Genomic DNA, 26004 nt, shown 5'->3' on the forward strand with positions numbered 1-26004 from the left:
CTAACTGTGAGAGATTATACCACAGCCATCTAAAGAGTGAGGCTGGTCTCTTCAGAGTTTTCAGCCAATCAAGTTATACTTTATTGACCCCATAGGTAATTTGTCCTCTGCATTTGACCCAACCGAGCTACTTGGATGGGAGATCACAGGGCAAGGGCCGAGGACCAACTCCAGTTCTGAGGCTAGTGCCTTCGTCAAGGGCAGTTGCAGGAGTATATCTAACCTGGCATGCATGTCTTTGGGTTTGGGAGGAAACTGGAGTACCCGGAGGAAAAAACAGGCAAACATGGGGAGGACAACTCGGAAACTCTTTCATGCACCCAGGTTCAGGTGTATGCACCAGCTGCAGAAGAACTAGACAGATCTGATTGGCAGTGGTGAGTGAGTGATTGACAGGTTGCTTCCCCACTGCAGATGAGGATCACTCTGAGAGAGTGCTTGGTTTTCCAGTTCAAACCTGGACAATATGAATGTGTGGTCTGAAGGACTGATTAAAATCTGACCACTAGTTTTTAATCAATTTCCATCTGTACTTCGTTTCTTCTTCCTTACTGTTTTTCAAGCTTCAAGTGTCTGTTTTTCACAAACTGCAAATCTGGCAACCCTAACTCTCACCCATAGTGTCTCTCTGTGGTTCTTCTGCCAATCACTGTCTCATACTCCCCTGTCTCCTCCATTCTTACAGTGTGTCCCAATGCAGCGTTTAAAGGGGAAAGCTGCGGGAGTGCAGGGTATTTACCTGCACAGGTGACTCCTGTGGCGTTGTGAAAAACTCTCTGGCCGTTGCTGGAGATGTAGCCCTCAGAGCAGGTGCAGTTGTAGGACCCAGCGGTGTTCTGGCAGGAGGCCTTGGGCCCGCAGATATTGGGGGTCTCTAAGCACTCGTTGATATCTGAGGAGCAGGAGGGTTTCACCCGTTATCGAGGAAACTTAAAACTTATTTACCCGTTACCAGGGGAAATGTATTCTTCAAAATCTTGTCCAATCTGGAACATGCAAAAGGACCTTCACTGCATTAAAAAAAAACCTGTATATTAATGGGAAAATGTTTGTGAAAAGAATTTCACTGGTTTTCTTTCCAAAACACAGTCAAAGTTGTGGTGAACAACGGCAATAATTTAACAGCTATGCCATAAAATAACAGTATATATCCAGTTAAATAACAGGATTTATAGTTTTTCATTTAATGGGTTTTCACTGGCAACATTTTTAGTGTACTTCTCTGCACAGTTATTTATACATAGAAACTCCTCACACCTATATACATTTTCAGGATTTGGCACTTGCATGGAGACCTATTTATTTATTTATTTATTGTTGCATGTCCAGCAACCTCAAGAATCAGCACTCGACTTATAGTGTCATAGTCACACAGACACACACACACACAGACACACAAAAACACATACACACACACACACACACACTCGCAAGGAAAGGCCTCATTCTTACCACGACACACTCCGTCAATGCCAGTGAAGGTTCTAGATTCTGAATTCACGTGAAAGCCAGGATTACACTGACAGTAGTAGCTGCCATTGGTGTTGAAGCACCTGGCACGATTGCCACAGACGGGATATGCGCATTCATCAACATCTGCAGGGAAACAAGAAAGGGGAAGAGTCTCTGTCACACTACCCCTCTTACAATTACACTACCCCTCTAACAATCGCACTACCTCTCTTACAGTCACACTACCTCTTTTACAGTCACACTACCTCTCTTACAGTCACACTACCTCTTTTACAGTCACACTACCTCTCTTACAGTCACACTACCTCTCTTACAGTCACATTACCTCTCAAACAGTCACACTACCTCTTTTACAGTCACACTACCTCTTTTACAGTCACACTACCTCTTTTACAGTCACACTACCTCTTTTACAGTCGCACTACCTCTTTTACAGTCACACTACCTCTCTTACAGTCACATTACCTCTCAAACAGTCACACTACCTCTTTTACAGTCGCACTACCTCTCTTACAGTCACACTACCCCTCTAACAATCGCACTACCCCTCTAACAATCACACTACCCCTCTAACAATCGCACTACCTCTCTTACAGTCACACTACCCCTCTTACAGTCACACTACCTCTCTTACAGTCACACTACCTCTTTTACAATCACACTACCCCTCTAACAGTCACACTACCCCTCTTACAATCACACTACCCCTCTAACAATCGCACTACCTCTCTTAGTCACACTACTTCTTTTACAGTCACTCTACCTCTCTTACAGTTACACTGTTTAAAAATGTAATGACATACATGTACATATACACAACATGCTGAAGTGTAAATTAATATGTACTTCAACACATCAGAATGTATTGTAAAATATGCAGATCATTGCTGCTTTGAGGCATGCCAATATGTGACACTTTTGTGAATTGTGTTTATCATAAAATGTTCTAATATGTCAACATACTGTGTTGTCAACATATTGCAGAGGTACCCTGTTTTTGTAAGGGCACCCCTGAAATGATGTATAGTCATTTTTATGAACAAATACATCATAATAAAGAGTTAATGAAACAACATACCAATGCATTTGTCGCCATTTGTTTCCCACCCAACTCCACATTCAGATGATGCAGTTTTAACAGGCTGGAGGAGTAGAAGACCTGCAGGGGAGGATCATGGATATTATCACAGGTTCCCTAGAGAAACTAGATAGACTAGTCAGCTTCCTTGTTCCTTCCGCAATCTTTTTATGGTGACATGAAATAGGCTGGCAGTGGAGGAAAAACAAAACTGTTTTTTCAAAATTATACATCGGGGCTCTAGAACTCCATAACTTCCAGTTACCAGTGATGCTTGTTACCTCAGCATTAGAATGTTCAGTTAAGAACATTCTACTTACATATTTGCAATTATACACCCTAAAGGGTTAATCAACATTCATGCAACAGGGGCAACCAAGTTCTGAAACTTCCCTGACACAACGCTGCCATTAGTGACACCCCCCTTTATAACATTCGTAAGAAATGTATGTCATTTCTTTTCTGTGGGATTTCCTTGCTGATTTAAAAAGATAGTGTTTTAAATTTGGGTTATGTTGATTTATGGTTTGTGTGCCCTACCGAGTGTGTGATGTTTTTAGCTCTTTCCTCTTCCATTGTGTTCTTTCATGTTGCACTTTGGAGACTGCGATTCATTTAGGCACATGAATGACCGAACCCTCCTGTTTCCTTTGTATTTTTGGCTTAGAACATGTGCGTTCACAAGAGAATGTTTTTTTAAATGATAAGGTTAAAATAAAGCCTGAGTGAAGACAAATTCGACAACAGAAATTCAAGAAACAGAAATTTCAACGTGAAGAACACAAAGCTGATTGGTTGGCCGATGTCAGAGAGTGAAAAGGGTTGGGAGGTGCAGGCTGCCTGGATGGAAGCTGTCAAGGCTTTCTGTAATTGAGTGAACTCTAATGCAATATTTTTAAAGCAAAGTTGAGGCAAGGGTGGCTTGCGACGGTGGGGGATGAGGGAACGGGAGAGCGTGTGTAGAAATAATTGTCTTATATGTATTCGTTTAAATGCTGTAAGTATGAAAACTTTTTGGAATTTGAGAAGTGAGTTGCAGAAGCAGCCTCTCCAGTGGATGAACAAAGCCATACAGGATAGTTTGAAAAATAAATTAACTGTGTAAGATATATAAAAATGACAGCACTGAGAGTAATAAGGCTGAATATTGTAATTATGCATACTAAGGTTAATAAAGAACTATGGGAAGCCAAGAGACTCTTTGAAAGTCAAATTGCCCAAGACCCAAAAAGTAATCCTAAATGTTTCTTTCAAAACTGTAGCAAGAAAAGGTAAGTGAAGGAGGATATCAGGTGCAGCAGGAATGAAGACGGGGCACTGCTTTCTAAGAATAAAGATATTGCTGATGCCTTAAATAATTATTTTGTTGAGAGTTTTACTAGAGAATAGGTTACTAATAGACTGGAAGGCATATTCAGTACTCAGAATGTCTTAGCAGATATTGAGATAGAGGTTGAAAAAGTACTGAATAAAATATGCAAACTAAAGACAAATAAGGCAGCAGGCCCTGATTGCATATTTCCAAGGGTGCTCGAAGAGTCATTTGAGATCATCTTTAAACCACTGGCAGGTATTTTTAAACAGTCCTTAGAAACTGGAGAAATAACTGAGGACTGGAAGCAAGGTAATATAATGCCAATAAATAAGAAAGAGGACTGTATTGAGCCAGGAGTTTGACCATACTTGGAATATTGTGTGCAGGAACCATACTACAATAAAGATATAGAGACTCTGCAAAAGGTTCAAAGAAGAGCAACCAAACTGATTCCTATTATGAAAAATAAAAACCATAAGGAAAGACTTAAGATGCTTAAGTAAAAGGAGACTCAGGGGTGATTTGATTGAGGCTTTTAAATTCATAATGGGGATCAACAAAGTGAACTAAAAGAAATTCTTCAGGTTGAGTTCTGTTAGTAGAACGAGGGGACATAAATGGAAATAAGCAAGAGGTACGTTCCATACAGATATAAGGAAGATTTTTTTTTTCACAAAGAATGTAGTCAATGTGTGGAATATCCTGCCAGGTAATATAGCAGAGGCAGAATCTCAAGGAATTTTCAAGACCAGACTTGATAAGGGGTCAGGTACTATCTAGTCTGTAGGTAATCAGAGCACTAGGTACAATTTAGTCAGGAAAATGGCAAGCACTGTTGGGCTGAATGGCCTGTTCTCATCATTATGTTGTGTTATGTTATGTTATCTCATCTTGTTATGTTATGTTATGTTATGTTATGTTATGTTAAAAAGACTCACCCAGAATCAGGAGATACAGACCAAGTCCCATCTTTAAAAGGGGGTGGTAATTCAACAAAAAAAAAAAAAATTTTTATCCAAAATTTCGGTTTCGAGGTTTGTTTGTTTGTTTGTTTTAAAAAAAGAAATACGATTATAAATGTCTTTTCTTGTTAATGTGAGAGCCGGCGGGAGAAGAAGGGAAGGGAACTCCTCCGTAACGGTTGAAACCGGTGAAAGCTCCTGGTCTCGGCCCGCGTGGAACAGGAACAGAGCCCACCGAGATCCCACGTGCGGCGCACCCCAAACGCCCCTGAATCGGTCACCCCGAAACTCTTTCTCTCTTTCTCTCTCCCTCTATGCTTCTCTCCGTCTTTATCTATCGCGGTCTCTGCCTCTCTTTGACTCTTGTTTTTTTTCTTTTTGTCTCACTCTCCTTCTCTCTTTCTTTCTGCTCAACTGCAGAGATTCACCTTAAATGAGAGAAACACAGAAGGGAGGAGAGAGGGAGGAGGGAGGGAGGGAGGGATGGAGAGAGCGGGAGTACCGATTACCCAACATCAAATTACACCCTTTTGATTCCATGTAAGTTGGCAATGAGTCAAAAAGCTGGGGCCTTGATGCGGGGAAATCTACATTGCAAGAAACGTTTACACAAACTGACCAGGCTACACTCAGGTTTCACCTGGATATAGCCTGGCTATGTCCTAGTCGACCAGAAAACTTTCACTTTTCAAACAAAAATAAACGCAGCCGGGTTTTCGCCTGAGCGTCTAGACGGTGTTTCACTCACTTTTCACCACGGACGTGTTCACTGGGGAGTCGGCGCAGGGGAAACAGGATCTAGGCCTTCTCACTTCAGCTCTGTTTATCAAAACTTCTCAATATCATACTGAGTGCACCGTTGAGTTTAAAGGAAACTGACTGTTGAGCTGCAACTTTTGTAATGAGGACAGTGGGAATTGCCACAGATTCTTAATTCTTAATTAATGCAAACCGTTAAGTGTTCAAACATGACCCACGTTATAGAGCAGGTCTTTGTTATTACAATGAGACCAGCAAATTGTTTTAACCATTTACAGTGGTCAAACCATGGGTCTCAAAAGTAGAGGTGGGTAGACCAAAAGTGGAATGAAAATGGACACTTTGCACCTTGATTTGTGTTGTTTTTCTCACAAGTATGCCGATGCTCATTGGTCTAAGTTTATATTAAGGGTGTGAAATAACAGAAATATCTGCAAGGTCAAGGTTAAAAAGGGTCAATTTCCCCCCGGAATAACCCAGTAATCATTTTTGCTAACAATAACATCTTTTTGGAAGACTGTAAACCATCAAAAATATTTACATAATGAATACCATTTTTAAAATGATGAATTTGAGGTAAAATCTAACAATAACCCCCCAGCACATTTTGCCTCAGAATATTTTGCATTTATTTCACAAATTGATATTTATTTATTTATTTTTTTTTAAAGGAATGCTTTGTATCATCATTAAAATTTTCCAGCCAGCGAGTGGCTACTTTCTCGCCAATGTGAGCAAGGCGCGCGGATCTCTGGCGATGACTGAAATCCGATCACAGTGCGAGCCGGGCTAGCCCACAGGTGGTCTGGCAGATCTGATCACACTCCAATCACAATGCATGCTGCATGCATTTACACCTTAGATTAGCACGTGCTTGTCCGCACACAGATACAATATTCAGATACGGATTGTATTCAAATAACGTGTAAATCAGGCCTAATGGAGAACTGGGACACTGCCATTAAAATGTGGCCTTTAATCGGATTTTGATTTAAATCTGGTATACAATATCCAGGTAGAGACCATACCATTATGTCCAGAAACACAGCTGTCAGCTTTACCGGATGAAGTTCCTTCAGGTGTGTCAATGTTCTCGTCTGTAAGGTATGTAACAGGAAAAAACATAGTAAATGCATTAGACTGAACGGTAAACATTCAGTAAATCTATTCCACAGCATTTAATTGAGAACTAGAACCCTGGGATTGAAATGTGATCTTTACCTGGGTATCGCAAATCAGGTGTAAATCAAAATATAACACAGACCATACCAGAGATAGGGCAGTCAGCTTTAATGAATGACATTCCCTCAGTTTTGGCCACGTTTTTGTCTGAAACAAGAAAGAAAGAAAAAAAAAAAAGTAAATGCATTTTACTGAAGGGTTGTCTTCATAAACAAGGAGTCTGCTGCCATCGCCCTGCCTCTCAAGCCACATTGGAAAGCACTGTGACGTGTCTCTACGGTCCACACCATGAACCTCAGCTACCAAAAAAACATTTTAACATAGAATACACTAGCCATACCTGTATATATTGTTTATATTGTTTAAACACTTGGAACAGTAATGTTCCTTCAGAACATGATACATTTTTTAATCTGTATGTAACACTGGTTGACAATTAACAATTGAAGTTCACACAGTATTATCTTCACACTGAAGACCACCTATCAAGTAATGATTGAGACAACAGAAAAGAGTTTGTCTATTTGGCTCTGCCAACAAGTATAGTTCCTTCAGGAGTCCAGTTTTTCTCCTACCATAGACATTAGTGGGCCGTCTACTAATCACAAACAACCGTCTACTAATCACGAACAGCCGCCCACTTATCACGAACAGCCGCCCACTAATCACGAACAGCCGTCCACTAATCACGAACAGCCGTCCACTAATCACGAACAGCCGTCCACTAATCACGAACAGCCGCCCACTAATCACGAACAGCCGTCCACTAATCACAAACAGCCGCCAACTAATCATGAACAGCCGTCCACTTATCACGAACAGCCGCCCACTAATTGCCGAACCAGGTAGCCGCTGCCAAACATAAAACATTTCCAGCCAGCTGCCTTTTTTTTTTTGGTATGCTGCTTCTCCGGACTCTGATTGCTTTATTGATGTAAGGAGACTTTGAATCCAATGGAGCAGAGCCAACATTATGAAACGAAAGATAAAGTGTAACTTGCAGTTGCCATTGGCCACAGCAGAGTGCCGATGTGCTACAAAGACAAATTTGTGCAATTTGCAGAGTTATGCTTCATTCTGATTCTTCTAGCAAGTGAGATTATTACAACAGAATAATGGCAAACAAAATACATATGGCTATTTATATTTTGTTATTGTGAGCAGCCTCTCATTCTGATCGCCGTATCGATGTGGACTGTCGTTTTAGAACTCGTTTGTCTACTCTGCTTTACAAAATTAAACTACAGCGTGTTTGCGTGCTTGTACACGTGACATTAATGTTGTGTGTGCTTGTCATGCCAGTCACGCTTAGCCACAGTAGAGTGCAGTCGCAGACTTATGTATCTGAATAGTATGCATCTGAGTTTAGTTCTTAACTTGCGTTTACTGATATCGCTAGCTACTATGTAGTAAGGTAGCATTGGCCGTAGGCAGGTGGATTTCAGTACCTGAGCCACAAGCGGCGTACGTACTTTAGCAATAATGACTTTGAGAAAGGGAGAGAGAGAGAGAGAGAGAGAGAAAGAGAGAGAGAGAGAGAGTTTTAGATTCTTCAGACAAGTTTTATTGGGACATTGTTCAAACACAGAAATTACAGAACTTCAAAATAAACAACAGACAAAATAAAAAAAAAACCAAACCCAAACAACCACCATAGGCAGAGAGAAAGAGTGAAAAGAGACAGAGAGAGAGAGAGAGAGAGAGAGAGAGAGAGAGAGATCTTTTTTTTAATTGGTCTGATTGCCAAGAAAGTGTGCACATTAATCGCAATCTTTAAGAAACCAAGAAACTATACATTTCCCAGGCCCTTGAGGCTACTTCCTAAGCAGATCCTTCTACAGTGGGACACATTAACAAATGTGTGATTAGAATGTTCTTAACAGAACATTCTAATGCTGATGTCGCAATCATTACTGGTGACTGAAGGCAACAGAGTTCCAGAACATTGACTAAGAATTTAGAAAAAAAAATGAGGCCCAGGGAACCATGCCAGCTACAGCCTTTCCTCGCGGATGAAGCCCGTCTGCAGTGCAGTTAATGCCAGACGCTGGTCTAGCGGCAAAACACAGACGCTGTCGGGAAACAGCGCATTTCCTTGCCTTTCTGCACCTATGGGAAAGCAAAACAATGATGCAGATTTAAGCGAAAACAGGCCAGGGTCGAGCAGACCGGCTGCGGATGAGATACCCTCCCCCCCCCCACCCCCCCCCACGTCTTTATCTCCCATTCCAAACGTCTGACTTGTCCTCCTCTGGGGAGGGATGATCCCGCAGCCTCAGCACTTCAGTCCTGGGTGCGCATGCGAGCGCCACAGAGGGAGAAAGCCAACAGGTCAAAGTTTTAAAGAGAAAGGGGGCTTCAGATCGCAGGGCCGTGAACCTGCTGTGGTCTCTGTTCATTCTGAGACAGGGTTCGGCATTTTGTTCAAAGTCTACTTAGGGAGTCGGTTCTTTTCAAAGCTTTCATTTAACACACAGAGGCACGCAATTACACAGACACACACACACACACACACTTGAAACACAGGTGGTGTACATATGATTCTGAATGAGCTGCTGGAACTGTGTATGGAGTTCCAGCGAACACAGTCAGCCTAAAAATAACACAATTGAAAATAAGTGTGATTGGCAGCTGAAAGGTTCATTGAATCAAGCTAACTCAGTGTCTCTGGGACAGAATTGGGGAAAGCACACACTGGAAAGAAAAGGTGTATGTTTCATTGTCCCAGCAAGAGATTTCAGCGGAAAGATGAAAGATACAAGGGGCTTAAACAATGAAAAACACACACACGCACGCTATTCAATAACTGCTACCAAGATACGTACACACACACACACACTATCAGGTAACTGCTGCCAAGACACACACACACACACACACACACACACACAAAGGCACGCAATTACATACACACAGACACACACACACACACAAAGGCACACAATAAAATTCACACAGACACACACACAGAGGCACGCAATTACACACATACAGACAGACACACACACACACGCATGCAATTACCTGCACACACACACACACACACACGCACAGGCATTGCAGTGCATGTGATTCAGAATCACCAGCTCGAACTGTGTATGGAGTACCAGCGAACACAATAAACCTAAAATCGCTGATTAGTCAGCAAAAAGGTTCATTGAGTCAAGCCAACTTTGTGTGTTTCTTGGACAAAATTGTGGAGGCACACACACGGGAGGAAATTAAATTTCAGAGGAAAGGTCCAAAGAACTCTACAGCGTCCCAAATTCGCCCACAATACAATAACAAGGACGGCGGCACGAAATCCTTTGTGTCGAGCACAAAATTCAAAAGAACCCCCCCCCCCCCCCCCAAATTTTATAAAACACACATTTATTATAAAGACACTAACAAAACATGCTAGGCCAAAGCAGGGCCTACAGAAGACTACTAACCCTAGGCTACTACAAGTAGTCATCATTCTCCCATGTACTCTGACCTGAACCCTAACCAAAATGTGCAGAACATTACCTGTCCCAACACCATACATAAAGACAAAAAAAAAGGAAATCCCCAAACAAAGCCACAAGTCAGTAACGTTGTGCAGGATCCAGCCACAAAACTGCTCCGCAAAAACATCTTCCTTCTTCAACCGTCGCAGACTTATGTTGGGCCACAGGCAGGGTTGGTTTAATGACCAGCACACAAGAAATGCACCCATGCACCCACACATGCGTGGGGGCGACATAGCTCAGGAGGTAAGACCGATTGTCTGGCAGTCGGAGGGTTGCCGGTTCAAACCCCGCCCTGGGCATGTCGAAGTGTCCTTGAGCAAGACACCTAACCCCTAACCCCCAACTGCTCTGGCGAATGAGAGGCATCAATTGTAAAGCGCTTTGGATAAAAGCGCTATATAAATGCAGTCCATTTACCATCCATTTACATGCATTTTACCAAGGGCTGGTGTGGTGTGAGTGTGTGCGGTGCACGTGATGTGAGCAGAGCCAGATATGACATAGAGACGGATAGGAGCTGAACAAGCATTGAGTAATGAATGAGTAAGGGTTGAGTAAGAGATGAGTAAGACACGAGTAAGAGTTGAGTTAGAGTCGGGTAAGAGATGAGCAAGAGTTGGGTAAGAGTTGTGTAAGAGATTAGTAAGAGTTGGGTTAGACTTGAGTAAGAAAGAAAGAGGGTGTGGAGCAGATGGGGGAAAAGGAAGGATGTACAAGAAAAAGGAACAGTTTTCATTCATAAAAACTGAACATCCCGGACAAACTTCATTTTGTGAGAAAGTTTGGTCAGTACTCCTGTGGATGGGCCCCACGATCTGGTATCTGATAAGGCTCTGTTTCAGTGTGTGGATGGGCCCCACGGTCTGGTATCTGTTAAGGCTCTGTTCCAGTGTGTGGATGGGCCCCACGGTCTGCTATCTGTTAAGGCTCTGTTCCAGTGTGTGTATGGGCCCCATGGTCTGGTATCTGTTAAGGCTCTGTTCCAGTGTGTGGATGGGCCCATGGTCTGGTATCTGTTAAGGCTCTGTTCCAGTGTGTGGATGGGCCCCATAGTCTGGTATCTGTTAAGGCTCTGTTCCAGTGTGTGGATGGGCCCATGGTCTGGTATCTGTTAAGGCTATGTTCCAGTGTGTGGATGGGCCCCATGGTCTGGTATCTGTTAAGGCTCTGCTCCAGTGTGTGGATGGGCTCCATTGTCTGGTATCTGTTAAGGCTCTGCTCCAGTGTGTGGATGGGCCCCACGATCTGGTATCTGATAAGGCTCTGTTCCAGTGTGTGGATGGGCCCCACGGTCTGGTATCTGTTAAGGCTCTGTTCCAGTGTGTGGATGGGCTGCATAGTCTGGTATCTGTTAAAGCTCTGTTCCAGTGTGTGGATGGGCCCCATGGCCTGGTATCTGTGTTGACTGTTGCTGACAGCCAAGCATGGAATATGGATGATTAACACAATTTGGGAATTAGAAACAAAAACAGGAAAAAAAAAGCCACAAAACCAAGACCAAAACAAGGACCAATGACTCGCTCACCTCCAAGGAAGAAGGAGCAGAATACGAGAGTGGCGAGGATACTCAGAATCAGGCAAAACAAGCAGAGTTGGGAGGGCGGGGGGGGAGGGGGGTGAAGACAAACATTTAAACAATGACACAGCCTTTCTGAGATGGTCTGTAGATATGTGGAGGTCTCCTCCTTCACTGAAATAAATGGCATCGGCATGGATGCAAAACGCTGTGCAGCAAAGGTGTTGGTCAGTACAGCAGGGGGCCATGGAACCATAGACGTCGGGCTTGAAGCCAGAAGGCTCGCTGCGTGCCACATCTAGTGTTATTTCCCGCACTCTCCCCTGCGGAGAAACCCTGGCTGCTTAACCACAAGCACATGATTTTTATCATGTGTTTTATTAGTACTCCAATGGAATCAGACAGATTCTAGAGAAAATGGATGGCGAAATAAGGCACACTCTCTGCCAGCAAGCTTAACCCTTTAAGTTGTGAGATCGCAAATGTATGAGTGTAATATTCTTAACTGAACATTCTGTTGCTGATGTAAACCTTGTGGTGGACTTTTTCTGCAATTGAGTGATAACAAATATGATCATTTCAGTCTTACACATATTGAATAATAAATATTTTTAAAAAAACTTCATTATTCCCACATCTAATTGCCAGAGAATTTGCTTCTTAAAGTTAAAGGGTGAAGACAAACATTTGGAGACTGTTGGAGAAACAGAGAGATAGAGATGGAAAGAGATGGAGGGAGAGAGGGAGGGAGGGCTAGAGACAGCAAGAGAAAGATAAGAGACAGAGAGACAATATGAGAGGGAGGGAGAGTGAGAAAGCGAGAGAGTAAAAAGAGGGAGATAACAGAATGAAATAGAAACAGAGAGAAAGTGTGAGGAAAAGAGAGAAAGCGAAAGGGAGGGAGAGACAGAGAGAGAGAGAGAAGGAGTGAGAGAAAGAGAGGGAGGGACACACAGTGAAATGTCCAGAGGGAGGGATGAGAGACAGAGGGATGAGAGACATAGAGATAAATAGAGAGGGAGAGAGGGAAAGAGAGATTTGTCCACTGGCTATGGGTCCCCCCGCGGAGCTGTTGGCCACAGTCGGCACTGACACAGCCTGGATTTGTAACCCGACCCCAAAAACAATGGGCCACCCAGCGACCCCTCAGAGGGTGAGTTTAGCCGCGTTTCCACCAAAATTACCCGGAACTTTCAGTCCCAGGAACTACTTTACCAGGAACTAAAAGGTTCCTTCAGCCAATGGTTGTCTGCGTTTCCACCGGGGTCTAAAGTACCGCGAAGATTAGGCAAATTAGCCCACTGACGTTGTCGTCGGTCCATCTGTCATATGATTTCTTCTGTAACCCCGTACTACCACCGAAGTAGCCTACATTATTTTCTAATAACCGGGACAGCCCGGAGGGGTTTATTCCAATATACAACGGGTTACCAACAATGACTATATATGGTTACTTTTGTATTTATTGATTTTCATATATCCTCTCAAACACATTCATTAACAGCAGAAAACATGCACACGTTGTAAACAATTTGCTGTTTTATTACTTTCTCGTCGTCAATTCCATATAGGCTAATCGCAAAATGACAAGAATAGAACGAAAACTCGGACTTGCGTGAAAATGTAAATTAGTAGTGGTACAGCCACCGTTTGCTTTCCTTCGAAGTTACTGCTAGCCGAGCAGCGAAGTGTGCCCTCCATATGCGAACCATGCACCATAAATGAGTCCATAGTCTTCCTGGTCTTTTCGTGGAATTGAAAAATGGCAGTAAAATTACGGCAGTCTGAAAAAGCTAAAGGGAAGATTACTAGAATTAACCTGTTATTTTACCCGGATAAAAAGTGCGGAAGGTGATTTCCAGTTTGCTTGTACTGTATCACCAATGTTAATTATGCAGAACTACCGCATACCTCACATAACTGTATCAAACGTTTTGAGTCAATTACAACGGGCTAACAAAGAAAATCCGGAACAAAATATTCAGCAACCGAATTAATCCGTTTGAATGTTTTGGTAGCCTACGTAATATGCTGTCCCAGCACGAATGCTTAGCATTTTATAAAACGAATACTAAAGCAAGAAAAGAACAGAAGAGCACACGTTATAATTCCAAGACGTTGACAGGCTATAACCAAAAGTAGGCTACTGCGCCACATAACATACAAGTTTGATTTGTTATTATGAAAATAAATTGGTTTGCCGCTGCATATTTTCAAACATGGCGGGTAATGGCGGAAAATAAATACAACGCAAATGCTACGAGTACTCGACCAATCAGAAATGTTCAGCGCTGCAAGCTCCACCCAAAAGGTTCCTGTACTTTCGGAAAGTACTACCCCCCGAGCAGGAACGTTTTGGGGGGTAAAACAAAGCCCCCAGAACTAAATTTAGACCCTAGTTCCTGCGGTGGAAACGCACTGAGTTCCTCAAAAGGTTCCTAGTTCCGGGGTATAGTTCCTGCGGTGGAAACGCGGCTTTTGACATCATGTTGCCCCCTAAGTAGGTAAAATGTCTGTATTTTTTTTTTAACAAAACATGGTCTCTCCACCCCAGCCGATCAGTTTGGTCAGAATAGTTCTGTCAGTTATTCTGTTGTATTATGCACTGTTTTCACCGTATTTGCTAGGTTAATTTCTCTGGTCAGATTTCTAGTCTAGTTATCCTTTAATTTCCTGCAGGAGTGCAACTTATTTTTGCTCTCGTTTCCCTATAGTGTCTGCGCACTGTCAGTATTAGCGTGCAAATTAAAGCTTAAATGTGTAGTGATTGAGACCAGGATTTGGAAAAAGAAAATAATTATGAATTAATAGTGCGATCACAGGAATGGTATCACATGACGCCCGTCACCCTGCATTTTGGCCTGAATACCCCATTAAAAATAACCACCACCACAATCTTCATGACCATGGCGCCCTCTGGTGGATAAAAAATTCCCAACCCTGTTCCAGAAGAAATACAGTCCTGGAGGTTTCAGTGTGAGCCCTAAGAAATGGCGGGGGTTGGCGTAGCGAGCGTCGATCTGGCCGTTACAGGTAACGGGACAAAAAGGTGATCTTTAAAATAACTCGCGGAGAATTTGAAGCCTGAGCACGCTGGATTTCACTGAGAATTTCACTGTGCGACATTGTGTCATTGGCTCAGATTTGGCACACAGGAAACAATCTGGCTTCACGCCCGATATCTATGGTTCCATGGCCTCCTGCTGTACTGACTAACACCTTTGCTGCACAGCGTTTTGCTTCCACGCCGATTTATTTTAGTGAAGGAGGAGACCTGCACATATCTACAGACCATCTCAGAAAGGCTGTGTCATTGTTCAAATGTTTGTCTTCACACACCTCCCACTCCACCCACTCACCCCCCACCACCCCCACAGAGGAATAAATCTGTTGGTCATATTTATACCTGAAGAACTTTCTGGACTTTGACTTATTTACCTTGGTGCATCCAAACACCCGGCTCTGTTCAAACAGCAGTCCCATGGGGCCCATCCACGGGGTTCAATGGCCACTGATACCAAAAACGACACCCCCCTTTCTCTCTCCACTCTTTCTTTTTCTCACTTTTTCTTTCTTCTCCCTCTCTTTTTCTCTCTTCCTCCCTCCCTTCTGCTCTCTTTCTGTTTCCCTCTCTCTCTTTCTTTCTCTGTCATTACCTCTTTCTTTCCCCCGCCCTCTTTCTGTCTCTCCCTCTTTCTTTCTTTGTCCCTCTCCCTCCCTCTCTGTCTCTCCCTCACTCAGTTTCCATATCTGTCTCTACCCACTCCCTCCCTCCCTCCCTCCCTCTCCTCTCTCTCTCTCTCTCTCTCTTTCACTCTCTTCCTCTCTCCATCTCTCTCTCTCTCTCTCTCTCCCTCTCTCTCTCTCTCTCTCTCTCTCTCTCTCTCTCTCTCTCTCTCTCTCTGTCCTCCCAGGGATAATGATTGACAGGGGCAGCGGGGTCAGTTTGCTTAACCGCTGCATTGGAGGGAAGCAGGCATAAACTCCAGCTCCGTGTGAGGAGAGAGAGATCCTGCCCGACTCTGCCCGACTTCGGCCCGTTCTCCCAGTCATGGGTGTCCACACAGCTCTCATACTCTGCTCCTTCTTCCTTGCAGGTGAGAGTGTCCGTTGGGTCCTTGTTTTTCTCCCGAGTGACACCTTTCTTCCCACGTCCGGTGAAAATGCGACATGGAGTCTTACTGATCTGCGTGTAATTCAGGGCTTGCTTGTCTTAATTTCGCCTTGCGAATAGATGCATGTGCCGTCTCATCTTAACAGCACATGAATCTTATTGATCTGCATTTAATTCAGGGCTTGCTTGTCTTAATTTCGACTTGCGAATAGACGCATGTGCCATCTCGTCAGAGCGACGCACCAGGTTTGCAGAGTTCATTTTGGTGACTGCTGCTGACCCACCAATCTGTGCTTGGATCTGCTCGCAATCTGAGCACAAATGCTTATTGAATCCCATTGAGTCTCCTTAATTAATAATTTATTAATATTTGCTAGGAACAGAGTAGCAGGGGGTAGCATAATGGTCAAGGAACTGGGTATGGAACTGAGGTCATAGGTTTGATTTCCATGTAGTGCACTGCTCTTATACCCTTGGACAAGTTATCTAACCTGAATTTGCTCAATACATATCTAGTTATCTAAGCTGTGTGGATTTCTCAGGATTACTCTGGGTGAGAGTGTCTGCTAGACACTTGAAATGTCATTTGAAATGTCTAATGATATGAAATTATTTCTGGGTTACAGTCTAGTCTTGCGATGGCGAAAAAAAAATCTACCTTGGACCTGTGTGATAAATCGGTTTGAAAATAACCAACCATTTGCCAATAGCAGCAGAAAGCTGGCTAAATGAAAGAATAATCAAAGATACAATATTTGGCAGGCATTTTTAAATGTGCATCCACAGCAAAAAAATTTTAGGGTAAATAAATCAGTAATAAAATCACTAAAATCAGTTTGTTTTAGTGATTTTATCCCTAATGGAGTATGTATAGTACTTAATGGAATCTATTAATTCTGTAGAGTTGATTTAATGTCTAGAAATGTTGCTTTGTGCCATACAGGATGGTGAGGTAGCTTTGTGATTTCAGTTTTGCTGATGGTGCTGGTCGATTTTGTGGGTAAATTTGGATAATCTGATCACGGTTCATCAGACAATGTGTGCACATGTAGATTTTATACACATTATTTTTATTGATGATCCTGTGGGATACTCTGTGGGATACTTTGGCACTGAACACGGATCATGGGCAGTTGGCTCTTGTGTCAGTTCGACTGTTAGTGATGTCAGAAATGGGAGTGGCCATGTCAAGCGAATGGCATATCTTAGCCGGCCAATCTGAACATCTGCCCCACCCCTCCAATTCTTTGCCCCCTCGAACCCGATGTAACAGTGCTTTCTGTCACGCTCGGTCACAAAACAATTTGTTAGGTCGGGACTGTGAAAACCCCACTGGGGTCTTTTCTGTCATTCGGAAGTCAGTTTTTTGGAGGTTTTTTTTCTTTAATTTAAAAAAAAATTCTGAGTAAGTGTTCTAGAACTCCATTAGTTTCAGTTTCTATTAGTGATTGTTACGTGGCATTAGAATGTTCAGTTAACAACATTCTCATTACAGATTTCACACCTTAACAAAGGGTTAATAATGAGATCTTCCTATCCATCTTAATGGAGTTCACGCAGCCGATGGCTGATGGCAATGCGCTGATGGTAAGTAGTCAGGGGCAACGGTGTGGCAGCAACTTCAATAACACGCACCTTCCCTTCTCTCTGCCCCCGTCCCTCCCCCAAAAGGCTCAGGGGATCCGCTGGCCCCCCCACAGAGCGCTGGGACACAAACAGGTACGAGGACATGCGTCGTTCGAGTCATAAGAGGACAGGTAGCGTTCAGTTCATTCTCGACACCGCTCATGATTTTGAAGTCAAAGTTCTGCAGCCACAAACTAACAGTAGGCTATTGAAGAAAAAAATAAGGCTGCACCAATGTCGATGTACGATTCAAATGAATGCAGTTTTTCTATTCTTAAAATTGATGAATTCTCATGTCACTTTCAAAGCTGGAAAAATTCTTAGTTCTGAACGACATCATTCAGCAATCATTGCTGCACATCTATTTCACACATTATTATTAATCACAACATTGTTTCATAAATCCTGAACATCTTGAGAGCAGTTGCAAGGTAACGCCCACCCCCCACCTCCCACCCCCCCACCCCCCCACCCCACCACCCCACCAAAAAAATCCTTTTTATTGTTATTATTCTTTTTTTTTTTAACTACGCGGAGTGTATCTCTTAGATGACAGGCTGTTGGCAGTTTACAGTAACAGACCTTGGAAGAAAAAGCTGTAAAAGTGGTGTGTCTGGCGGGTCAGCGAAGCTCGGTCTGAGCTTTAAATGGAGAAGCCCTTGCGGACTACAGCGCGTATAAACAGGGTGAGCAGCGGAGCATATTTCACGTTGACGGAAAAGCAGCCATCCTCAGCCGGCCGGGGGTAGCGTGACCGCGTTAAAACAGCAGAGAAACACACTCAAGCTGCGTCATTTTGGACGTTGTGTCTGGACGTTGTGATCGTCCAAATGGAGCTTATGAGAGGTTCGTATTTTAAGATGTCAAACCGTATATAAAACCTTCCCCGAGGAAGAATAAACACAAGCCCGTTAACCTCCTGTCGGGTCCCCCAAAATGGCCTCCGAAAGATAAACTTTAAGAAGAAAATTCACCTTTTCTCTGTCAATTAGATGGGGGAATAATAAAGTTTTTTTTTTTTTTTCGTAATTCAATGCAATGTGTGAAAGCCTGAAATGACCAGCTTTGTTATTACTTGATTGCAGAAAAATCCCACCATGAGGTTACATCGGCATAAGAATGTCCACGTAAGGACGTTCTAATCACACGTTTGTGATCTCACACCTGAAAGGGTTAAGCTTGCTGGCAGCGCGTGCCTTATTTCACCATCCATTTTCTCCAGAACCTGTCTGGCCTCAGTAGAGTGAGCATAGTGATTTGAGCGTGACTCTTCATGTGGAAAATGTGTCCCCTGTGTTGCTCAGCATTTGAATTGCCTTGCATAGACCCATGGTAGCTTAGGTGTTGAGGTAGATGTGATGGGCATCAATATCATCCATCCATCCATTACCTATACCTGCTTATCCTATAGCAGGGGGTGCTGGTGCCTATCCCAGCATGCATTGGGTGAGAGGCAGGAATACACCCTGGACAGGCTGCTAATCTATCGCAGGGCATACACACCATTCACTCACACACTCATACCTTTTTAAAGTCTCCAATTAGCCCACTTGCATCAGTATCAGACTTCCCCTTATGAGTTGAAAATATATTGCGATATATATTTTAAAAACAAATACCAATATATTTTTGCTGGATTGATAGACAAAACTGTGGAGGGCATGAGATGATGTTAAGAAGAAGAAGAAGAAGAAGTTTGGTTTATTTATTCAGTGCTGTTCTTGCAGTTTAAAACAGCCATACATACATTTTAAACGAGAGAGAGAGAGATCATTGTATGAAATAGCACAGGGGTCCTCAATCTTATCCAGAAAAGGCCGGTGTGGGTGCAGGCTTTCATTCCAACCAAGCAGTTACACACCTGATTCTACTAATCAAACACTAGAGTCCTTGCTAAGGACCTTGATTAGTGGAATCAGAAGTGTAACCGCTCGGTTTTAACCAAAGCCTGCACCCACACCGGGCCTTTCCGGACAAGTCTGAGGACCCCTGAAATAGCATGTGTTTGTGGTAAAACGGGTGTGGGGGTGTGGGGCGGGGTGGGGCTCTCTCTCTCCGTACCTGCCGCAGGTGAGCAGACGCCAGTCCTCACGGTGGAGCCTCGCAGCGCCGTGGTCCGGCAGGGCGCCCCCGTCAGCTTCCGCTGCAGCGCCCAGGGCGGGGCGGCGCCCGCCAGCCTGGAGTGGAAAAAAAACAACAACCAGGCGCTGCTGGGTAGGCTGAACCGCCGCCGTTACGCTGTGTTGCGTTTATCCGGCGGACGCTTTCTGTCCAAAGCGACGTACAATAAGCGCACGCCGTTGGTTGTTCGAACAACGAAATGGTAAATGGACTGCATTTATATAGCACTTTTATCCAAAGCGCTTTACAATTGATGCCTCTCATTCGCCAGAGCAGTTAGGGATTAGGTGTCTTGCTCAAGGACACTTTGACACGCCCAGGGCGGGGTTTGAACCGGCAACCCTCCGACTGCCAGATAATCGGTCTTACCTCCTGAGCTATGTCGCCCCTATAACTACAAGAACGAAGGTTCGAATAAGGTGCAAATACTCATTTTGTGACGGTCACTCATAGCCACAAACGCGTTCACAAGTCCAGTTCACGTCACAGCGAACGTTCCTCTCGCCTGACCTACGCTATAAGTCGAACTTGGCGGCGTGGCCAGCTTACGACATCAAGGTAACGACGCAAAGCACGATGGCTGCTGGGATGGAACCGCGGTCCAGCAACCGCGAGCTTGCGGTACCGACGCCCCTAACGTCACGGCGCGGCGGCGCGCAGACCGCCCGTTCGACTCGGGGAAGGTCAACGAGGCGAAGGTTAGCTGACGTTAGCTAACGTCCACAAACAAATTCGAACTTTCTCCTGTTCGCTGCTAAAGTTAGCTTACAGCCTGAAGAGATAGCAAGTGCGCAGGGAAAAAAAGCCTGCCGAAGAACAGCTGAGAGAAGAAGTCCACGATGCAGTTGTAATTCATTTTAATACATATAGTATTTTCTAACAGTTAAAATTCATTTTAGTACATATTTAGTACATAGTAATATTTGGTCCTTTTACAAAACAATCTGAGACTAATCCAACATATCAATTGCTCCCTTTCTCATTGTTCTCTTAATTAAGTCATTGGCAAGCAACATAGAAACTTCAGTTTGAAATTGACAAACAGTAACTGTTGCAAACCTTCACTGCAAATAAATTTTCTCTTAGAATGACAATTTTTTTACATTTTCAAGTTTAATTAATGTTTTTTCTTAATCGCAAATTAAATTTCTCCAAGAGATGTCAGTGTAGGATTGTTCTCTTTGAGCAAGATGGAGAGGATCACTGATATACATCTGTGTGTGTGTGTGTGAGTGTGTGTGTGTGTGTTTTGGGGTCTCTAACATTCCACACACACGGAATGACCTCTGACCTTTGACCTCTGACCACAGACAATGTTAAAATCGGACCAGACGGCTCCGTCCTCACCATCGCCAGCGCCCGCCCTGGTAACCATGGCACCTACCGCTGCGTGGGCACCAACGCACATGGAAAATCCCAGAGCTCCGCCTCCCTGACCGTTCACTGTGCGTACAACCACGCCCACTCCATCACAGGAACAGTAGTCAAGGCCTGGGACACTAGGACAAGGGAGAGGGTGGAGTAGAAATTTAGGAGTAGGATTCTTTTGAACATCAGTCATTTTTTAAGGGGATTGACACTTTTGACTAGCAATCCATTTTGAATGGATTGATATTCTTGATCGCTGATAACTTTCTTAAGGTGTTTAGTCCTTTCAAATAGTGACTGATTTTGGTGGTATTTATCCTTAAGAATAGCACTAGTTTTTGAACGGATGAGGTTTCTGTAAGGACAGTGTTTATGGGGGGCACATACTAAGGGCTGGGGTGTTTACCTCGTTTCCCAGATTCCCCGAAGGTACAGGCCACCCCCAAGAGCCCGGCGCGGGTGCGGATTGGCGAAACCATCAACCTGGAGTGCCACGCCACGGGACGGCCCCGCCCAACTGTCACCTGGCACAGGGAGGGGGGCGCCAAGACGGGGACGAGCAGCTCCACCGAAGCCAAGGCCACGGTGCAGGTGACCAAGCTGCCATTCGTTAGCACTGCACTGTTCACCATCATAAAACCCATAAGAGACACACTGAGTTACTCTAGTGCAGTGGTCTCCAACCCTGGTCCTGGTGAGCTACATGGTCTGCTGGTTTTTGTTTTCACCTTAAAATCAGCACCCAATCGAGACCGAAGACACCAGGTGAGTTGAGTTAACTGTGTAATCAACTGCTCTAATTGATTCATGAAGTGCAGAGTCACTATGAAAACCAGAAGACCCTGTAGCTCTCCAGGACCAGGGTTGGAGACCACTGCTCTAGTGTCTGTCATAAATCCGAAAGAGAAACACTGTGCTGCTCTAGTGTCTATCATAAACCCATTTGAAACACACTGTGCTACTCTAAGTACACTTTCGGTTATCTGAACCTGTCTAACTCACCTGCCCCCCTCCAGGTGCAGGCCGCACGTTCGGAGGACGCCGGGGTGTACGTCTGCAAGGCAGAGAACAGCGAGGGGACGGTGGAGCTGAAGGTGCAGGTGACCGTGGAGGGTGGATCCCAGGCTCCTACCCCGCCCCGAGCCTCCATCCTCCAGGCCGACATGGTGAAGGTGGAGGGGGACTCCGTCACGCTCCAGTGCCAGGCCACCGGTGACCACCTTCCTCACCAACCACACACATAACCCCCCCCCCCCCCCACACCTCCCTCACCATCCTCACACTAAAACAATACCTTAACAGATACCAGACCATGGGGCCCATCAACACACTGGAATGATGCCTTATATACCAGACTATGGGGCCCATCCACACACTGGAACAGAGCCTGAACAGATACCAGACCATGGGGCCCATCTACACAATGGAACAGAGCCTTAACAGATACCAGACCATGGGGCCCATCCACACATTGGAACAGTGCCTTAGATACCAGACTGTAGGGACCATCCACTCACTGGTACAGAGCCTGAACAGATACCAGACCATGGGGCCCATCCACACACTGGAACAGAGCCTTAACAGATACCAGACTATGCAGCCCATTCACACACTGGAACAAAGCCTTAACAGATACCAGACCATGGGGCCCATCCACACACTGGAGCAGATCCTTAACAGATACCAAACCCTGGGGCCCATCCACACACTGGACCAGAGCCTTAACAGATACCAGACCATGGGGCCCATCCACACACTGGAACAGAGCCTTAACAGATACCAAACCATGGGGCCCATCCACACACTGGATCAGAGCCTTAACAGATACCAGGCCATGAGGCCCATCTACACACTGGAACAGAGGCTTAGCCGTACGACCATTTACATAGTAGTGCCGATTCCTAACAGGACGAGGAGCCCAGCAGCTTTGTTGAGTGCAATGTTCTTGCGTTCTGCTTCCCAGGGTACCCCACTCCAACCATTGCCTGGTCCAAGCTGCGGGCCCCGTTGCCCTGGCAACACAAAGTGACGGACGGCACCCTGGTCCTGCAGAACGTGGGCCGGCAAGACTCGGGCCAGTACATCTGCAACGCTACCAACGCTGCTGGGTTCGATGAGTCAACGGTGCAGGTAGAGGTGGAGAGTAAGTGCGGCCTTCCCACGCCCCTCCAACCTGGGACAGGAGTGCTCACCAGACTTTCTCACAAAATGAAGTTTGTCCAGGAAGTCCAGATGTATGAATGAAAAATATGTTCCTTTTTCTTGTACATATTTCCTTTTCTCCCCTCTGCGCTATTCCCTCTTTCTTTCTCCCCCTTCTTCTTTCTCTCTCTTTTCTCCTCTTTTTCTTCATTCTCTTCTCTCTTTCCCGTCTCTATTGCTTTTTCCTCTCTCTCTCTCCCTCACTCTCTTCACACCCTCTTTCTCTCCTCCTCCTTCCTCTCTCTCTCCCCCCCCTCTCCCCTCCCTCCCCCCCTCCCTCCCTGTGGCAGCCCCTCCCTATGCCACCTGTATTCCGGAGCAGGTGCGCGTGCAGGCAGGTGAGGCCATCCGGCTGCAGTGCCTGGCCCACGGCACGCCCCCCGTGCGCTTCCAGTGGACCCGGGTGGGGGGGAACCTGCCCCCCCGCGCTCAGTCCACTGACGGCCTCCTGCTGATCAGCCAAGCCAGGCCAGCCCACGCCGGCACCTACAAGTGTGTGGCCTCCAACAAGTGGGGATCCAGCCAAGCCCTGGCGAAGGTCACCGTCCGATGTGAGTCTCTTACTCCTCTTACCCAACTCTTACTCAGCCCTTACTCAACTCTTACTCATCGCTTACTCAAGTCTTACCCAACTCTTACTATTCTCTTGCTCATCTCTTGCACAGCTCTTGCTGAAGTCTTATCCAACTCTTACTCTTCTCTTACACAACTGTTACTGAACTATTACCCAACTCTTATACAACTCTTACTCATCTCTAACTCCAGTCTTACCCAACTCTTACTCTTATCTTAGTCATCTCTTACCCAACCCTTAATCAACTCTTACTCTTCTCTTCTTTCCGCAGCAGCGTGACAGAACGACACTGAGCATGCGCAGTGAGAAGAACCCTGTAGCTGCCAATCACGGTTCACTATGCTACAAACGGCTTTTCTCTTCACAGTAACTGCCCAAGCCAGCCAATCACAGTTCACTATACTACACGCTCTGCCTGCCGACATTTTCATACCTGCTGTCCTTGCAAATCAATCACAGTTCACTATACTGCACAGTCTGCCAAGATTTTCATAACCATTGTCCTTTCCAACCAATCACATGTCACTATACTGCTCACTCTGCCAAGATTTTCACAACCACTGTCCTTTCTAGCCAATCACAGTTCACTATATAGCACACTCTGCCGACATTTTCATACCTGCTGTCCTTTCCAACCAATCACATGTCACTATACTGCTCACTCTGCCAAGATTTTCATAACCACTGTCCTTTCCAACCAATCACATTGCATTTTTCCTTACAGTTGTGTCTTCATGTCTGTGTTACCGTGCTGCATGCGTTTTATGGAGTAGTGTCATACCATATGGAGGTGCTTATCTTGTGGGAAAAAGCAATAAGTCTTCACAGAAAAGGATAGAGAATGATCCCTACACATCTTTATTTTTTTTTAAACTGCATCAGAAATTTTGCCAATAAAGCAAATGTGACTTGTGCATAATGCACATTAAAGAAATGCACTTTTTTTTGTATTGGTGTGGATACTGAAGGAGCAGGCCTTTGGCTTGCCTTGGCAGCAGTTACTGGATATTGTGTGTGTGTGTGTGTGTGTGTGTGTGTGTGTGTTTGTGTGCATGTGTGTGTTTTGCATTGTTTGAGCCCCTTGTATCTTTCCTCTGAAATCTATTGCTGAGACAATAAAACATACACCCTTTCCTCCCATGTGTGTGCTTTCCCCAGTTTTGTCCAGGAGACACTAAGTTGGCTGGACTCCATGAACCTTTCAGCTGACTAACCACAGTAATCAATTACATTGCTTTTAGGCAGACTGAGTTTGCTGAATCATATCCTATTATTAAAGTTCTGGTGATAGTAGATCTGACGGTGCGTGCGAGGGGGGAGGGCGGGGGGGGGGGGGGGTTATTGGAATGTCAGTGATGTGTGTGTGGTGGGGGCGGTGGGTTTGGGGCAGGTTGTGAATGTTCTGGTGATTCCTAACAAGCACAGCAAGGGGCTCTAAAATCTAGCTAAACACTAAACTGGACTACACTGAGCTGTGGGGACTGTGGCTTTTTTAAAAATCCATTTGCTGAAACACTTTTATGTCATTGCTGCTTCTGCCCACAAATGCTTCTGTTCATCTGGCCAGGGTTCTCTGAGGCAATTTCTTTGAGGGTGGTCCTTTTTTATCAGTTTGCATTTCAGCGGTTTCACCACCAGGTGGTGACATTGCGCCTGAATGCCAGGCTGCCGAACTTTCCCACAGTTGAACCTTGCCTAGGGGGTGTGACAGAATGGGGCTAGAGGTCTCTGTGATGTGTGTCAGAAACAGATAAATATTTACACACAGATTTCCAGGAGATGGACCACAGGTTTGTACACTGCAATGTCCCCACCTGTGATCCAAGTGTGTGTAAGTGTGTATCTGTGTGTGTGTGTCTGTTTGATTTTGTGTGTGCGTGGGTTTGTGCGTGTGTAAGTGTGTGTCAGTGTGTGTGAGAGAGTGAGATTGTGTGTGTGTATGTAATTGCATGCCACTGTGCGTGAGTGCATGTGTGTGAGAGAGATTGTGTGCGTACGTATGTAATTCGGTTCATGTGCGTTCCTGTGTGCGTCTGTCAGGGTCTGGGGTAGGACTCAGAAGCAGACCAGAGTTAGAAAAGACGTGGCGATTTATTTCCAAGGTAAGTACAGATTCAGAGGCAGTCTCGTAGTCGGGGTACAGGCAAGGGTCAAAATCCAGGAAACCAAAACAATCAGGCAGAGGTACAAAAAACAGGAGCCGGGAACAGGTCAGAGATA

General features: G+C 44.9%; 3 protein-coding genes across 4 annotated transcripts in view; 1 reads left to right on the plus strand and 2 right to left on the minus strand.

Annotated features, from left to right (window-relative positions):
* The window catches only part of LOC118219624 (adhesion G protein-coupled receptor E5-like), an 11057-nt gene extending 6212 nt beyond the window's left edge, over nt 1–4845 (minus strand). The window contains exons 1-4 of the mRNA XM_035402948.1: nt 4805–4845; nt 2552–2632; nt 1453–1596; nt 740–892 (exon numbers count right to left, since the gene is read on the minus strand). Coding sequence (XP_035258839.1) covers nt 740–892; nt 1453–1596; nt 2552–2632; nt 4805–4835 — 409 coding nt within the window. The 5' untranslated portion in view covers nt 4836–4845. The remainder of the gene's footprint in view (nt 1–739; nt 893–1452; nt 1597–2551; nt 2633–4804) is intronic.
* Nucleotides 1–26004, minus strand: part of LOC118219617 (cytochrome P450 2K1-like) — a 607214-nt gene that overhangs the window by 248846 nt on the left and 332364 nt on the right. The window lies entirely within an intron of this gene.
* Nucleotides 15689–24718, plus strand: LOC118219628 (basement membrane-specific heparan sulfate proteoglycan core protein-like). The gene is made up of 9 exons (XM_035402956.1): nt 15689–15876; nt 17565–17612; nt 19590–19733; nt 20951–21085; nt 21427–21599; nt 22025–22220; nt 22972–23151; nt 23501–23761; nt 24056–24718. Exons 1-9 carry the CDS (start codon nt 15831–15833, stop codon nt 24061–24063), a joined length of 1191 nt encoding a protein of 396 aa, XP_035258847.1. The 5' UTR covers nt 15689–15830; the 3' UTR covers nt 24064–24718.

The sequence above is a fragment of the Anguilla anguilla genome, chromosome 2 (assembly GCF_013347855.1).
Source record: "Anguilla anguilla isolate fAngAng1 chromosome 2, fAngAng1.pri, whole genome shotgun sequence".
Classification (NCBI taxonomy): Eukaryota; Metazoa; Chordata; class Actinopteri; order Anguilliformes; family Anguillidae; genus Anguilla; species Anguilla anguilla.

Coding starts and splice junctions, on each gene's coding strand:
- LOC118219628 (XM_035402956.1), top strand. CDS start 15,831: ATGGGTGTCCACACAGCTCTCATACTCTGCTCCTTCTTCCTTGCAG. Junction 15,877..17,564: donor CTGCTCCTTCTTCCTTGCAG/GTGAGAGTGTCC, acceptor CTCCCCCAAAAG/GCTCAGGGGATCCGCTGGCC. Junction 17,613..19,589: donor GAGCGCTGGGACACAAACAG/GTACGAGGACAT, acceptor TACCTGCCGCAG/GTGAGCAGACGCCAGTCCTC.